At 38.8% G+C, this 16,138-nt stretch overlaps 1 protein-coding gene across 1 annotated transcript in view; it reads right to left on the reverse strand.

Moving 5' to 3' along the window:
• Nucleotides 1-15,927, reverse strand: part of MYPN (myopalladin) — a 41,832-nt gene extending 25,905 nt beyond the window's left edge. The window contains exons 1-7 of the mRNA XM_062496256.1: nucleotides 14,990-15,927; nucleotides 7,797-7,972; nucleotides 6,289-6,340; nucleotides 4,148-4,295; nucleotides 2,369-2,440; nucleotides 2,037-2,178; nucleotides 1,460-1,483 (exon numbers count right to left, since the gene is read on the reverse strand). Coding sequence (XP_062352240.1) covers nucleotides 1,460-1,483; nucleotides 2,037-2,178; nucleotides 2,369-2,440; nucleotides 4,148-4,295; nucleotides 6,289-6,340; nucleotides 7,797-7,972; nucleotides 14,990-15,927 — 1,552 coding nt within the window. The remainder of the gene's footprint in view (nucleotides 1-1,459; nucleotides 1,484-2,036; nucleotides 2,179-2,368; nucleotides 2,441-4,147; nucleotides 4,296-6,288; nucleotides 6,341-7,796; nucleotides 7,973-14,989) is intronic.
• Nucleotides 15,928-16,138: the final 211 nt, after the last annotated feature.

Raw genomic sequence — 16,138 nt, forward strand, 5'->3', positions numbered from 1 at the left:
TGTGCTTACAGAAAGTTGTCTTTTGACTTCTTTGTGAAGATGACTAATGGGCACCAAAATATGCTAGCAAAATTGTACTAGGAAAAATTATATTCCATCTAGAAAAGTCAGTCTGGGTTTCTGACATTCTTGTCTGACCAGTATCTGACGTGTCTGGGCAGCAGTGCCAGCTAATAAATACCTATCATGATGGGATTGGAAATCTTGGTTTGGCTGTGTAGCTGGGAGGAGGAGGGACAGTAACATCTAAAGTGAATTGAAATGTGGGCTGATAAAATTTCTTTGCCTACTCAGTGATGATTTTTCTACAGTTTTGCAATAAACTTTCCTAAAACCCTACAGGATAAATATTCTATGAGTAATTTTGCAGAAGGCCATAACACAGTTAAGCTTGATTGTTTCATGTCATCACCAAGGAAAACCTAATAGCAACAAAGAGTTTGTTTGCTATCAACTACAGGAGACTAATAGTTTATTATAGTAGCATGATAACAGAACTAGTTTAAGGTATTATAGTATCTAGTTTATTGTGCTGGGATCTGCCAGCCACTGCATGCATGGAAATCCAGATTCCTTCTGAATGAGCAGCAGGTGATGAGGCTGTGACAACTGCACCCAACTGATTATCCCCTAAAAACTGCTTCACATTACTCAGCAGTGATGCCACTGGACAGTAACAGAACAGTGTTGGTGGCTTCTGCTCAAAGCTCCATTTTTTCCTTCCTAAATCTCAGAGGCAGTTTCTTTCAAGACTCTTTCCGGCGTAAAAATGTTTCAAACAGAGGTTTCTATTCCATAAGAGCTAATATTCCTTTGGTAATTTTCCATCTTGAGAGGGGCAGCTTTATATTTTTAATGGTAAAAAGCATAATGAGGAGAGTGAATCTCTTGTGGAGAAGTAATCAAAGCTATAAGGCTCCTCTGCTCCAACTGTGCAAAGTAGTGCACATTCTGCCCTTTTCCTTGATAGCAGGAGATCCAGCCACATTTTGAGGATTTGCTGATATCAGGGGTGGAACACCTGATGTGGTACTCTCACATTACGCTGGTAGGGAGCACAGGGCATGGCTGACATGGCTAAACATCTGATGCAATGTTCCCTAACTGGTAAACTAGATAAAAATAGCTCAGGTCTACCTAATCTCATATACTTCAGGACCTCACATGTACAGGGGACCCTGATACATTAATTTTATTAATCTTTAGCTCACTTAGATCCTGAGTTAAAAGTGGGTCAAAGCAGAGTGGAAACATTTTCCTCAAAAGAGACTGAATTAATTCAAATTACACGCCTGTGGAACAGTCTACAGTGAAATCTATGTCCCTAGGAGCTATAGAACGTGGGAGAAAAAAGAAATTATGTAAATTAAATAATGAAGTTTTGATAATTAATATTTTGTGAGGTTAAATCACCACGTTTATGTATTGAAAAAAATAGGAGCTTTTTGATGATCCTCACCTGGTTCAGCCATAGATCGTGGTTCTAAAGGGAAAAAGAGCAGAATTATTAGATTGAATATAGTTATTTTTGCCAACATTTCTTTTTCCTTAAGCACTAAATATAAAGTTTGACCTTCTAAATATTGTGGAATACTCTTTTTGATCCAGTTTTCTGTCAAAGGCGGAGTGAAGACAGCCAGGCCTTTTACTCAATGGTGTGTCAAAACCACTGAACAATGTGAATACTTACAAACACTGTTGGGAACTTGGGATTAGGAAATAAATTCTCCAATACTGCTTTGAGGTTTTATTTCAGTAGTGGCAGAATTTTATTTTGTCTTGAAGACAGTTTCTGAAACTCTGGCCCACATTAAATCAAGATATGATGAACCATTGTTTCACTTAGGTTTAGTTTAGTGTGGTTGAATTTTCACAATTTTAGCATTTCAGCGACTTAGAGAAAATTGCAGCTGTTCTGACTGCATTTGAAAATTAAAATCACAGTTGTAATAAGAAATTCACAGTGTTGCTATGTTAGCAATTTTGTTGCTTGCCCATGTTTTATTAGACACAATATTTTCACACAAGAAACATACTTTTCTGTAATATCCTAAAATCTGGAGAGTCTTCTATCAGTGTTCCTTCTCTATACCATTCAACCTTTGGGGAAGGAGCTCCTTTCACCCGACATTCAAAAACAACAAGCTGCCCCTCAGAAGCTGAAATATCCTGTAACATCTAATAGAGAGAATGAATAGACAGTCAGTAAATGTCTTAATGGTCTGGAGGTAATACTGATTTCAGTAAGTTTTAGTAAAGCCACCTGAATGGCTTAGGAAAAGCATCTTTTTTTTTTAGCTAATTTTTAATTATCTCTCTTTACAGTTACCTGACCTCTACTTCTCAAATATGTCACAGAAGAAATTACCTTTGTAAATACAGGAGCAGCAATTATAGGTCTTCCATCCAGTCCTTGCAAATAGCTAGTGGGGCTTCGAGCCTGTAGATTACAAAACATCATAAGATGATGTTTAGGTGTACAGACATTATTTTTTTGTATACAAGAGAAATGTGCTTTTGTAATGACATAAAAGAGATTTTGGTGGATGAAGTCCAAAGCAAAACACCTAATGTAATGAACAGAAATTCTGTTGGGGGCAACTACTCGTGATCTTCCTGGATGGGATAACAGCAAAAATGCTGTTATTAACTTGTTGCCTTACTCAGTTAACCCTGGCAAGAAATGCTATAGCACAGTGTATTGTAGCATCTTTTCTTCACATTTCAGTAAGGCAAATGTATGTTATCTGCTTGGTCGTAGTGTTCTTTTAAAAATTCCTACTTACAAAATAGTTATTGATGTTAATAGGAAAATGTTAAATCAAGTTACATGTGACTGCTACTATAATTCTTCTCTTTTGCCAAAACCAAACTTTTTACAGAGGTGTGATATCAACTTGTTGATCCTACTCAGTGAAAACAGAATGGAGTTGTTTTCCTCCTGGAAAACTTCGTTGTACAGGTTGAGGATTTAATACAGTTTTTCATTTTAGTGCAATAAGAGTTGCTCCAGAACAGCAGAATTAATGATTCAGTATCTCAGGAAATAGCTAAATTATATACATGGTGCCTTTTAAGCCAACAAAATTTAAAATAGTGACTTCTGAAGTAACTATAACCGTGTGGCATAGGCTTAGTTCTATTCTCATTGTGATCAAACATAAACGTGCCTTAGTTCAGTACCTGTTCAGTGTCTATTTATTGGTCACCACCTGATTCTGGGCTGTGAACTTTGAAAAGGCACTGAAAAACCAGAAACTCAGAAGCTCATGAACTTTTCAGTTTTAAGTAAGAATGAGTCCTTTCCTATCAGGACAGAATTCACAACTTCAACATGCTGTCAGTTTGCAACAAAAGCGACTGCAAATGCATGGTGATGCTAATTAAAAACCCTTTGATGTGGAAAGTAAAATGTTGTGTAGCAAACAAGCTTATCTACATACCAAGTGAACATAGTAGTGAAACGATTCAGCTTAAAGGAAGTTTAACTGAGAGGAAAAGATTTCAAATGAGAACATACTAGGCTGGAAAGTGGATGAGCCATCTGAAATGAGGAGAGGCCGGCAAGGTGACCTGCACATCCAGGTACCCCTCCAGCCCCGGAGCTGCTGGAATGCACCTGGATCCTGTGCATTTCCTGAGATCATGGAATGCACCTGGATCATGTGCAGCCCCTGAGTTCTGCTGGAATGCACCTGGATCCTGTGCATTTCCTGAGATCATGGAATGCACCTGGATCATGTGCAGCCCCTGAGTTCTGCTGGAATGCACCTGGATCCTGTGCATTTCCTGAGATCATGGAATGCACCTGGATCCTGCACAGTTCCTGAGTTCTGCTGGAACGCTCCTGGATCCTGTGCAGCCCCTGAGCTCTGCTGGAATGCACCTAGATCCCAGTGCTGGCCAAGTCACCTGCTCCTTCTACAGCCAGGGGAGAAAGGGGCCCTGCCCTTGGCCAGGTGCTCTAGGTTTCCTTGGAGGCAGGATCTCTCCTCTGTGGACTGTATGGCTGCCAGGCTCAAAGCTGAAGTTCAACAGCAAAGCAAATGCTAGAAAATTTGGGGTTCTCAGTCACAAACAGTAAGAGAAACACTTTATTGAGAGCTTGTTTTTTAGTCCTTGAAATTCACCGTGGTGTCCCCCCTACCTGGTTAGGTGGTGTTGACACAGTCTGGACAGGTACAGACACAGGCTGGACCACAGCTGATGGGGCCTTGGAGGTTTCTTGATGCTTGGTTGCAGTTCTGACAGCAGGAGATGCTGCATTCACAGAGGTGCTGGCTGGCTTTGGTTTGCTGTGAAATATTAACCAAGAACAAGTTCTCTAACTCGAAGCTAGAGCTGTGTGTGTGCCCCTAAGTTATGTCTGTCTCAGTTACATGTCAAGCCTCACTTGTGGGACTGAATTACTCTTGATCTAAGCTGATCTGTACTCCCAGGTAAAACTGCGTTTTGTAGGTCAGCCTGCATATCTGACCACTCGGTTCAGTCACACCAAGTGCAGTTAATGTCCTGGATTAACCCAACTGTGACTGTTACCAGCTCAGAGCAGCAGGAGTAAGGAATGCTGGTTTCACAGAGGACACTGCTAGTTTCTATTTTGTGAAGAGCTGGGCCTCTAAGTTAATGAAAATACCATGGTTTGCTTGGATATAGATTCAATAATTAATTGCTGAAAAATAAAAAAGATACATGCTTTCTGACCAACGTATCATCAATTTTGCTAGTGTACAGATTGATACCTCTTCACTTTGTGGTTGTTTATATATGGAAATACAAGAGTTGACCCTTTTAAATTTTATTGCTAGGTGAAATAATGCAGACAGTGAAGAGCTGGTATTTTTATTCAGTTTGAGGTCCCCCCTGAAAGGTAGCCTTCAAAACAGAGGAAGCTTTACTCAGAGTGAAGGTACAACTGTTGTGATCACTGATTTCTCTTTTGAACTTCTTTTAGCTCCTGTTCTCATTAACTCCCTTTAGTTACAGGTGTTCAGATTTGTGTGGTGACAGCTGGAAGCTAAGCAAAAATGAAGACACTCTTATTGTACCCAAACCTGGTCTTTCATAATGTGATCATTTGAGGACATCCTACTATGATGTCAGAGCAGCATTGAGAAAAAAACTACCTCAAAACGTGATGAGGTAAGTGGTTTAGAGATGCCATTAAGTGATCAGGATCATGGTCAACCTTACATTGACACCTCATGAGATGAATATGAAAAAAAAGCCTTTGACATTTAGACAAGTCTGAGCTAGAATGGAAAACTTCACAATTCTTCCCAAACCAATTAGCAGAACATCCCAAGTTTGACAGTTTGTTAACTTTAAGTTTTATAAAACCCCTAACATTTATCGAAGTCCATAATTCCAGCTGGAGTACTTTATGACTTCGAAGCTTAAATCACATACAACAGGATTTGCTGTCAGCTTGAGGTCTTCAGTCAAATACACTGCAAATGTCTTCTCTTTGCATTTTAAACACTGGCATTTGTAGTGAGTGTAATTCTCCTTAGTGATGGAATAAAACAACAGGGTGCATTAGTCCATATGATTAAGGCCTCTTTTATCAAGCACTGTGTTGCTTTTGATGTTGAATTTGTGCATACAAAGGAGTTCAAAACAAAAGACTAATTATTTTAGTTTTCAACCAGTCTGACTCCCTTTCTAGTTAACAGAAAGACTTTGATTCTGAAAGAATTTTAACAGCATTGTATCAGATTCTAAATCATCAGGGGATGGATTTAATTTCCGAAAAATAAATATTTCCCAAATTTTAGATTACATCTGACATATTTTATTTTTACAATTAAGTAGTCTTTTATACCATCATTTCAGTTCACTCTAGAGCATGTCTGTTAATTTATCTTAAATCTAAATAACCAGCCTCTCCCTATATTCTGCCAAAAACTTTGTGTATTTTCATGTGAGAATTTGTACTACATTCTTTGTCCAAGTCAGACTCTTAAATGAGCATTTAAGCTAGATCTAGTCAAATGTAGTCTAGTAAGTTAATTTTGGAATTTCAATCTTTATGGTGACATCTTTCTTCTTATATTAACATTTAATATTAAAATTTCAGTTCTTAATCTAAAGTTGAGAACACAAAAGCAAACAAATATTTGTTCTATAATATTTGTAAAGCAAACAAACAAGCACACAAACAAAATTCAACCCAACCAATCCAAATGAATCCTAAACAGGATGATAATATGTTGGAAGCTGAAATGCCTGCACTTGTGGGTTTCTAACTGTAAGAAGTATGGAAGATATAATTGATTTAAAACTTACTGATCCATTTCGTCTTTGGTGATTTCACCTTCAGAGTCAGAAGAAGAGATGCCTATGAAAAAATAGAAATTATTTAGCAGAGGGTTTTTTAAGTTTCTCTATGAATGATACAAACCTTTACTCAGATTTCCTGTAGAGGACTCTATGGATATGTATTATAAAGCTGTGCCCAGACAAAAGATCCCATTGAAGGAGAAGTGAACCAGAACTCCTGTTGAGATAAGGCAGATTTGGAAGGAGGTGCATCTGAAGTAAGAACATCCCAGAGTGAATGAATACCTGGCTGTTGCTGGGGTTCTCTTCCAAATGCCACTATGATTTAGTCCATGTTTGTTGCGAATCAGGTAAGATCTTTCTTCTCTCAGATAGCTGATACTACCAGATTAAAAGGAAAAAGAGAGAGACCTGGAATCATAGCTGTTATTCTCCAGCTAGTGCCTTGTACCATGATGTGAAGGAGATACTAGCTCTGTTTACTAACTGCTGCCAGTTACTGAGACATTTTACACTTCTGATTCTGCCTTCACTGTGCTTGGAATTTGCATTTTCTCTGCAGTTCCTGCCAGTGAGCATCTCCATCAGCCATGGCTCCCACCCAGCATCCACCAAGCTGGGTAAAAGCAGATCTTGGCCCCTGTCTCGAGAACTTGTAAATCCCTGCCAAGCACAGACGTCTCCCATCAAAGTCAGGGGCAGTGCAGATACTAAAAAAGGATTTGTCCTTTCACTGTCAAATTAGAGACGTGGAAAAAGAATAACAGCAGAATGAAATTCACTTTCAGGGCAGTGCTTTAATTTATGAACGGTCCCCCTCTGTTCATGGTATGCTTCTCTGAGAGAAAAAGAAAAAAAACAAACTCCTATGTGTTTAAGTGTATAGTCCTTCTAGCACAATGATGGATTCAATCTCAAATCTTACCCAAGAAAGTGTAAAAAAGAAATTTAATAAATATACCACTCTTAGGCCTACTAGGTATAGTAAAAACATAAGGAGAAAGAAAAGACACCTAAATCTGCATATATATATTCTGTTTGATTTACAGCATCTACTGGGCAAGTAGAATATCAAATTGCTGGCATATTTATTTTGGTTACAAGGTCCCAAGAAAGAGTTAAGAGGAAGCTGTCCTACATTCAATTTATAATCATGACTGCAGGGAAAAGGGATAAATAAGAATTAGACACAAAGTTTAGTTTCTTATACTTCTGTAGAGTTCCACAGACAAAAAATACAAGGTTGTTTCAGAATCTGAATATTTTTAGACTTGGATCTTGCAGTGAGATATATAAAATCTCTGGGAAGTAACACAATAAAATGTAAGGGCTGGTCCCTTGTCCGAAGAATATTTTACAGGAAAATAATAATGATATTAGTAATGATGGAAAGTGTTGACTCATGCTGGTTTTTTTATGACAAAACCATCACAGTTAGCAAACGATACATAATTGTATCTTAATCCTGTATGACCAGTTTCAAGCACCAGTTTGTGCAACACTTGGAACATTACCTTCTATGTAAATCTCTGCAGAAGTGGAGTCTGTTCCATAGATGTTGGAAGCAAAGCACGAGTAACGCCCTGTGTCCTCCTCAAAAGCTTCCACAATAATCAGCGAGTGGCGATCGCCTGTCTGGATAATCTGAATGTCTGGTGAGTTCTCAAGCTCCTTCCCTTCACAGTACCACCTGCAAAGCAAAAAGAAATTGTGTTTCAACGCAAATAAGTTGTTAACTAGGGTGATAATGTTTGAAGTCTTCCTGATGATAAAATCAGTGGGTTTAGCCTGAAGATTCTGACAGAGTACTGCAGGCGAGTATTGACTTAATAGTCATAGGAATAAAATAGTGATGATTTTAATAATATTCAATAAAGAGTAAAAGAGCTCTGAATTTCGAACACTGTCAATTCAGATCTGAATTTCTCTTGAGGTGCAAATCAGATCTGTGTACTGGCTTAAAGTGCAGCAACAAAACGAACCCTAAGTTAACAAATATCCCTCAAACTTGTGTTTCTTAAGTTCATGTTAATTCAGAATGTGACCCAAATTTGTTTTGTCATATATTTAACACAATCTGCTTTTTATAAAAGATGGCAGGAGTGTATCCCAAGGTAAGAAGTTGATCTATTGCAATACAGAGGTACTTCCATACAGAAACAGCTGCACCTGGAGTGCTTTTCTGCGTGATACTGCTGTACTCCTCTTTAAACACTGCTACATATCCAAGAATCTGTTGGGCCCTCTAGAGCTTTCACACTCTCATCTCAGGCATTCCTAAGTCCCTCAGTGTTCAGAAGGGTTGTTTCAGTGGAAAATGCAGGAATCCACACAGAAGGAAAAGCAGCACCTTCACAGAGAGCTCTATGCTATCAGTAATCAGTAACTCTGAGCTGGCAGAAGGATGGCAGAAGGGCTGATGGATGCTGGTTACAAGGCAGAACAGAAGCACAAAAAGTTGGTGGGTCTGCAGAAACAGATTCCAATTGAATCTGGGCTTTATAAAGAAGATATGCTATGTATCAAGATCCAGAGTGAAATAATACTTGAGATAATACTCAGAAATACCTGTAAATATAGATAACTAGCTCAATTTGAAAAGCCAAACTTAAGTGCATTCATCTTCACTGTAACTTTTCTCATATAGATAGATAGATGGATGGATGGATGGATGGATGGATGGATGGATGGATAGATAGATAGATAGATAGATAGATAGATAGATAGATAGATAGAAGGAAAGAAAATGCCACAAAAGTATTTGTATTTTCTTATTCTGACTTTCTTAATCACATGCAATTAGCTAATGAATCTTCTTCATGTGAGGGTGGGGGCTGTCATACTGGCAATATTTTTAATTCAATTGACTTCTAAAAAAATTAGTAATCGTTTCATCCATCTTTTATGGGAACTTGGTAAAAGAAGCTGTCAACATTTGACTGGTACTACAGAAAATAAGATTGTTGTGGAAAGGATAAGGATAGGTTTTTAAGTAAGAAATTGTAATAATTAATATCTCCTGTCTTACACTATAAGGTACTTCGATACATTTCCATCTCATATATTTTAGAAAAACATGAATAAATAAATTTGACCACTCAATTGCAGAACTTTTAAATAAGTTTGTGCTACGAATTAGGCGTGAAGAAAACCCCAAATTAATGTATTGGAAAAAAAAAATCTCTAAACAGTCCATACCAGCAGAAGGCCAGAATATACCAGAAGTATAATAGGGAATTGAGGAAGGAGCCTCGAGGGGTCTCTGAGGTACAAAGGAGTACAGATCTAGCACTTAAATTCTGATTCTACAGCTAAGTGGAAGACCAGGCCCTGTTTGTGCCCATCAGTCCAAGCCAAGAGGGAGCAGTACCAGCAGCACAAATCCAAGGACGCCAGGTGAGCTGGCACATGTGGAAGGATGAGGAAGAGCCCCCCGGGTGTTGTGGCTCAGATTACAGATCCACCTAAGGCAGCACACTCTCCTGACAGTGGCCAAAAGCAGACACTGAGGGGAGGTGTAAGAGCAGAGTGAACATACACATGTGTGTACACTTAATGCTCTGGAGTGTGCAACCATTCTCTCTAACTTCTTTCCTGAGGTGTGAAGCAGCACTTAAAAATAGCTCTAAAAATGTGAAATCACTGGTCTTAAAATCATTATTTATAAACTACCTCTCCCTTTAAGGATTTCATGATCACAGTACCATTAGCATTATTTTCCAGTAGATTAGATTGAATGGTTCCTTGCAAACATTTATTTTGAAAATACTGATCTTTATTTCTGCTGTCTTTATTTTGAAACTATTAGTCTGTGTTTCTATTCAAAATACATTTCCTTTAAAAAAATTGTCTTTCTACCTTCTTCTGATCAACTTTTAGTGGTCATATTCTGTCATAGTCCTCTCAGATTCTCTAAAACAAAACCTCTTCAAAGAGAAGGAGCAGCTACATCTATTTTAAACTTTGTCTGCAAAATGCTTGCCCAAATCTGGAATTTTCCCCACTAGTACTTGAATGCAAAGGGGTTTTTTTTCACTGGCTCCCCAGAACTGAGTATCACATTTTGTTTTCTGTTCAGTGCTGTCCTTACACACATGCAGGTACAGACACCATAGCTTGTAGTTGGCATCCAGAACACAAACTTCAGTGCCTGGGATAGGTGAACAACTCTACCAGGAGCAAGCAGAGGAAATGTTCAGCAGTCCCGAGGGAGAAATACGGTAATGTGCATTACAGGGTCGATTGAAAATGTCCTTTGGCAATTATTAGTGCCTTTTCCAGTTCCAGACTTGGAATTATACAGGATTCCTGTGCGACTGAAGGGAGAATTTTTTAAAATTCTCTCTGCAATATGGTTTATTCTGCTGTTGTTCTCAAGAACTGCAGTTGGTGATCACTGAAAATGGTCACATTATCAGGAGAGAAGGTTCATGCAGTTGTCTGACTATAGGCACAAATTTGGTATATGAATGTACAAGTTGCCTTTTAGGTGTGTAATTCATGTAGGCACATGAACTGTGTACTTTGGGACATGAGTCATGGCACTTACTCATGTCTTTTTATATACCTACCCCATGCCTCTTTGTTGTATTGTAGCCTTGTTTTAGCATGTTAGCCCTAGCAGATATGAATAAGCATTAAAGAGAATGCCCTTGTTCTAGAATTTGATTTCATTTTCAGGGGCATCTTTTCAGAACGTTAAAAGAACTTGCATAGTACAGTGATACTATATTTTTGTGTCCACTTAAATGTTTTTCCTTACTGAAGTAGCACATGGAGCAAAACACATTACACAAAACGCTGTGATATAATTGTCATTGAGGCAGAACTCATTGTGTTACTGATCAGCTTTACCAATTAACCTGTTTTGTGTTTGTGCAGAATTAAGTCTGTATCACATGCTTTTGTGAGGCACAATTCAATTTTCCTATAAGCAAATTTTAAAACACCATGTAAGATAATTTTTACACTTCTTTCATTAGTATACAAGTATTATATTCCTTTAGTAGATTCAAACAGTGAAGCAGGATCGAGTTAATTGTTTTCTTTGCAGTTACATTATCCTTTGGTTAATCCCAAATTTGCAGCATCAGTGACTTAAAACTACTGCTTCAAACCTGTGTTTAGTTCTCTATGCAGTGTGTTCTGTAGTCACACTTTTCAGCGTAACGTTCAAGTATTTTGAGGTTAAGTTGGAAAAATGAGCTTGTTATGTGAATGTTGTCTTTTTGTAATGCTTATAAATCAAAAACAATGGTCTCCTGTGAAGTTAAGCTTCATGGAAAACTTTGGTATGGCCGTATCTCTTACTTCCTCGTTAGCTTGATTTTATACTTACCGTGAAAACACGGTACGTGGTAGCAATGAAATGTCAGTTCCAGGAGGAGTTCTGACATTGGGATACGTGGCGTGACTGAAGTAGCAGTGCTCTCTCACTGACATTTCATTCCTGCCATGGATTGCAACGGTAGCTTCCTCATGCAAGGGAGCTTCACATTAAGCACAGGCAGTGTCATCCCCTGTGCCAAATTCAGCCTAGATCTTAATCCATTGACTTGACTGGAGTTGAATGTAAGAGAAGCTTGGCTCTAGACTTTGAGCACTTAAACAGAGAAATGCTTTTGTTTGGCATCCAGGAAGAAAAATCTTAATCTATCTTGCTGGGTTTCAGAGTTTCTAAAAATCTCTGATTAGCTGTAGGTCTGGTCTCCTCAAACAAAGCAGCATAAAATGCAGCTTTTAAGATTTCTATGCCTATGTTAAAGAATGTTTTCATGGAAACCTTATGACATACAGCCTGTTTTTAGAACCTTAAATCCTCATGACACTTCCAGGATAGCTGTGTATGCCAAACCATGCAATGTGATTCATCAGTAAAATTAACCTAGGAGTGATGTGCCAAACAGTTTGGAAAAATGTAGACACCTCTGAACCTGAGGGAAAAAAAGGAGTGCTCTCCTCACAGAGGGGAGTAAATGTCACACCTACCATTACTCATAGAGAAGCAGAGCTGTAGAAGGGAGCATGAGAAGGAGGTCATTGAACACTTTGGAAATGCACATTTCTCTCAGAGGCTTGCATGTAACCCACAGTACAGAGTACAGCAGTCAGCAGTAACTGCAGTAGTGCTCTTTAACTGTGAGCTAAGGTTTGAGCTAGCTGCAGGCACACATCCTGTGCTATCAGTCTTTGTCTCTTCTGTGACACTGCATTCAGCTGATGGTACTGAAAAATGGGTAACTTCTCACACTAACCTCTAGATAGGCTGGCCAAACCAGCTTCCTCTCAATTGTGGGCTTGTTACATTAAGGCTGAATTACCTTCAGGCAGATCTTTCTGTATTCAGCCAAGAGGACTTAGCTTTCCATATACTGGTGTTTCAGATCAGTTCCCCATTTCTTCTCTTGCTTCACCACCCAGTTTCCCTCAGTGAGCCCTCATGCTGAATAGTTATGTATCACACCTGTAATGCTTTATCGTTGCTATGGTTTGGTAATTTGATAAATAATCAAAATGGTATTTTGACCCTGAGCCATCATGAATGTCATTTACACCATCTTTTACATCAAATTGGTTTAGTACTGTCTTGCTTTCAGATGTGGTATCTGCCCTTCATATTTTCCAGTCCTTTCTACCCCTGTGATCAGCTTCTTTCTAAATATCCTGTCTCTAATTTCTCTCTTATAATCCCCATTACATCAGTTGAACCATCAGACTGCTCCAAGTGTTGACTGATTAACTACATTACAGAGCTTGCTGAATCCTGTTCATGTTTCACAATGCTCTGGGTTCCCACAGTCTGACTTCCACTTTGTAATTTTATCTAATACATGCATTATAAGTCACTTGGGATCCCTTTCAGTGGTTAAGAAGTCCATTTTAATTCAAAGGTCATTAAGCTTGCTTTTCTCATTTGCTACCTTATCAGTCGGTCCTTTCCTGGGACTGCTGATTTTTTTATTTATTTTACCTATCTATTAGAATCCTTCTGTCCTTGCCTAGCTCCACAAACGCTGAACTAACTCACCATAAACCTTGGTAAACTCTCACCCTCCAAGCAAGACATTTGGCATTTCTGAGCACAGTTCTGCTCACAGTTCCATACCTATGATCAACAAGTTGCCTCCTTCACTCTTTTGGAAGCTTTGCACAGCAGATCAAAGATAAGCACTATTTCTAGGAGGAAAATGCTGCGTTCTTCTGGTCCCCACGATTAATGGTACGCAAACCCCAAAGTACATTTTTCTGTTTTATTATTTCCTTGTGCTGTAGCAGTGACTAACAAGGCCACGATCACTGGAAGCATGTGAATATTTATCACTCAGTCAAGTGACAACTTTTACACCTTCTCTTAGTGTTACTTCTGCACATTGGTGGAGTTGAAAGAATCTTGGATGAACATGACAAAGTTTTGTTAATAAATAATTATGATCAGGAAAGTGTTCAAGGAGCTAACATTTCCAGCTTCTTCCTTAATTAATATAGCACGTACATACACACACAAACACAAGGAGAGAGAATTCTGAGTTCTCCCCCTTGCAACTTATCTTTTATGTTTTAGTTTAAATTGTGGAACTGAAAGCTGAGCCTGATCTTTTTCTTGAGCTTTAGCTAAGACTAACTCTCCCTAGGGGATTTCTTTCTCCCTCTCCCTAATTTCCTATATCTGATGGGTACTTATTCTACAGAAATATAGTAGCTCCTGTATTGAATGGCATTCAATTAAGTAGCTTATTTAATTAATCAAAATTAACAAAATCAAATGTTGAAATAGAAATTTCAATTTAAAAGCTTTAGTTTTGTCTGGGGCAAAAATGGACCCAAGTTGTAAAGATATTATAAGTCATTAATTTCTGTGGAATCAAGTGGATCTTGAATTGGGTGTACAGGCATTCTGGTCATCCCTGGATAACTGTAGGATGTTTCTGGCTTCTCCAATCTGCCCTTGCGAAGCTTCCATGACTTTACAGTGTCAGCTTCTAATTCTGGTGATTGCTAAACACCTAAACTTGGATGACATGGACACCTTGTCACTTTTATGTATGTCAACAGCACAAACATGACTGCTGGTACAAGGACAGTGTTGTGGCCTTCTGGAGAAACACCTGAACTGAACATTGTGTGTTGGAGTACAGTCTGGGAGCAAGCAATTCGGTGTTCACCTGTTCTGAACACAAAGAATGCCCAAGTGAGTTTGTGTACAGGTCCAAGTACATAAGAGAAGATTATTTCACTTGCTGTCTTTGCATTATAAGCTATGAATGATAAAAGGGGGGGAAAATGATTTCTCACTTCCAGGGATCCTACTGCCATTTTTATTGTCCAAAGGATTTATCAAAGCAAATGCCTGGAGAAATAAGCAAGATAAGTGTTCAGAGTCTTGCTTTATAAGCAAGAGAAGTATTCAGAGAGTGTTGCAAATATCTAGGGGATGATATTTCCTGTTTGTTTTCTGTTAAAAAACCCCTAAATTTCTGGCACTGTTTTCTCTTTTAGTCAGACTGCTCTGTGAGTTTAAGAGCTGAACACAATACAGCATTTGCAATGGTATAAGCTCCACCCAGGGAATACTTCAAAACTGTTAAATAAAGCAGGAAGTTTAGACTGAAGCATAGTGGAAATAGTACTCTTCCCAAACAAGGTATGTCCCACCTGCACACACCTACCATTACAGAAATACAAAATGACAAGTGCAGAATATGTTTACCTGACTTCGGGTGCTGGGATTCCTACCACAATGCAGTCCAATTGCACTTTGGATCCTTCAGGAACTTCCCTGCTCTTCAGTTTTTGAGTAAAGCGTGGTGGTTGTCCAATGGGCTCATCAGAATATACAGATGCAGATTCTGACTCTGTTTTCAGCTCTGCACTTGTTAATTGACTCATAGATTCCAGTGTTGCTGCCTGTTGATCATCTGTTTGTTGAAAAGTTTTCTCTGCTTTGTTTTCCGAGTCTTGAGGTGTTGGAATGGAAAGCCTTTCTCTGTTTTCTGACGTGAGAGACAGGCTAGAAATACCTTTTTGAGCAGACTTGTTCTTAGAATCAATTTTGCTCTTGTAGTTTTTGCATGTTCGGGGTCGTATTCTTTCAGAGTTGTGAGCTTTGAAAAGTGACGAGAGCTCCTCAATGAAATCTGCCGCCTTATTTAGGAATTCCTTTTTGGATTCTGATTCAGAAGGGAAGTGGTGTTTCTTTAGATCTTGAGAGCTCCCTTTGGACCCCTTTGTATTTCTGACATGTTCCTGACAAAAGCTGGAGTGCAGGCCATTGTCTGATGTTTTCAGAACTGTAGACTGGGCCATTTGTTTGTGTTTTCCTGTGTTGTTCAGCTGGTCTGGGGGGCGCTGTGAATGTGCCTGAAACTCATCCTGTTTGATTTCCAGTGGATTCTGATCAATAGCTTGTCTTGCCAGGTTTACACTTTCATCAAGCTCTTCTTGGCTCAAAAAGGCAGAGAGATCTGGGAGATCATCTTGGGCAGCTACCTCATCTGAATCACCAGAGGCATTGCCATAATGGAAATTATGAGAAACTGGCTCTGATCTGCTTCTTTCACTCTTCCCTTGACGCTTAGTTTCTGCTAAATAACTCTCTCTCAGAAGCTGAGATATTGAAGTTGAAGTTTCTAAACTGTCGTCTTGCATGCTGCCAACAAAAAGGACAAATAGGACCACGCCTTATCAATAGCAATTTTTTGATTGAACACAACAACAGGCTTCTGAAAAGCAGAACATAACATTTTCAAACTGCATCTGTGTGCTGAGTGCTTGGAAGTGCTTGTAATACTTGAAGCATAAGGATGGCCTTGTGTTAAAGCTTGCTTCTGCACATCCTGCCAGACACTTGCCTTTACCC

This window comes from Cinclus cinclus, chromosome 7 (genome assembly GCF_963662255.1).
Source record: "Cinclus cinclus chromosome 7, bCinCin1.1, whole genome shotgun sequence".
NCBI lineage: Eukaryota > Metazoa > Chordata > Aves > Passeriformes > Cinclidae > Cinclus > Cinclus cinclus.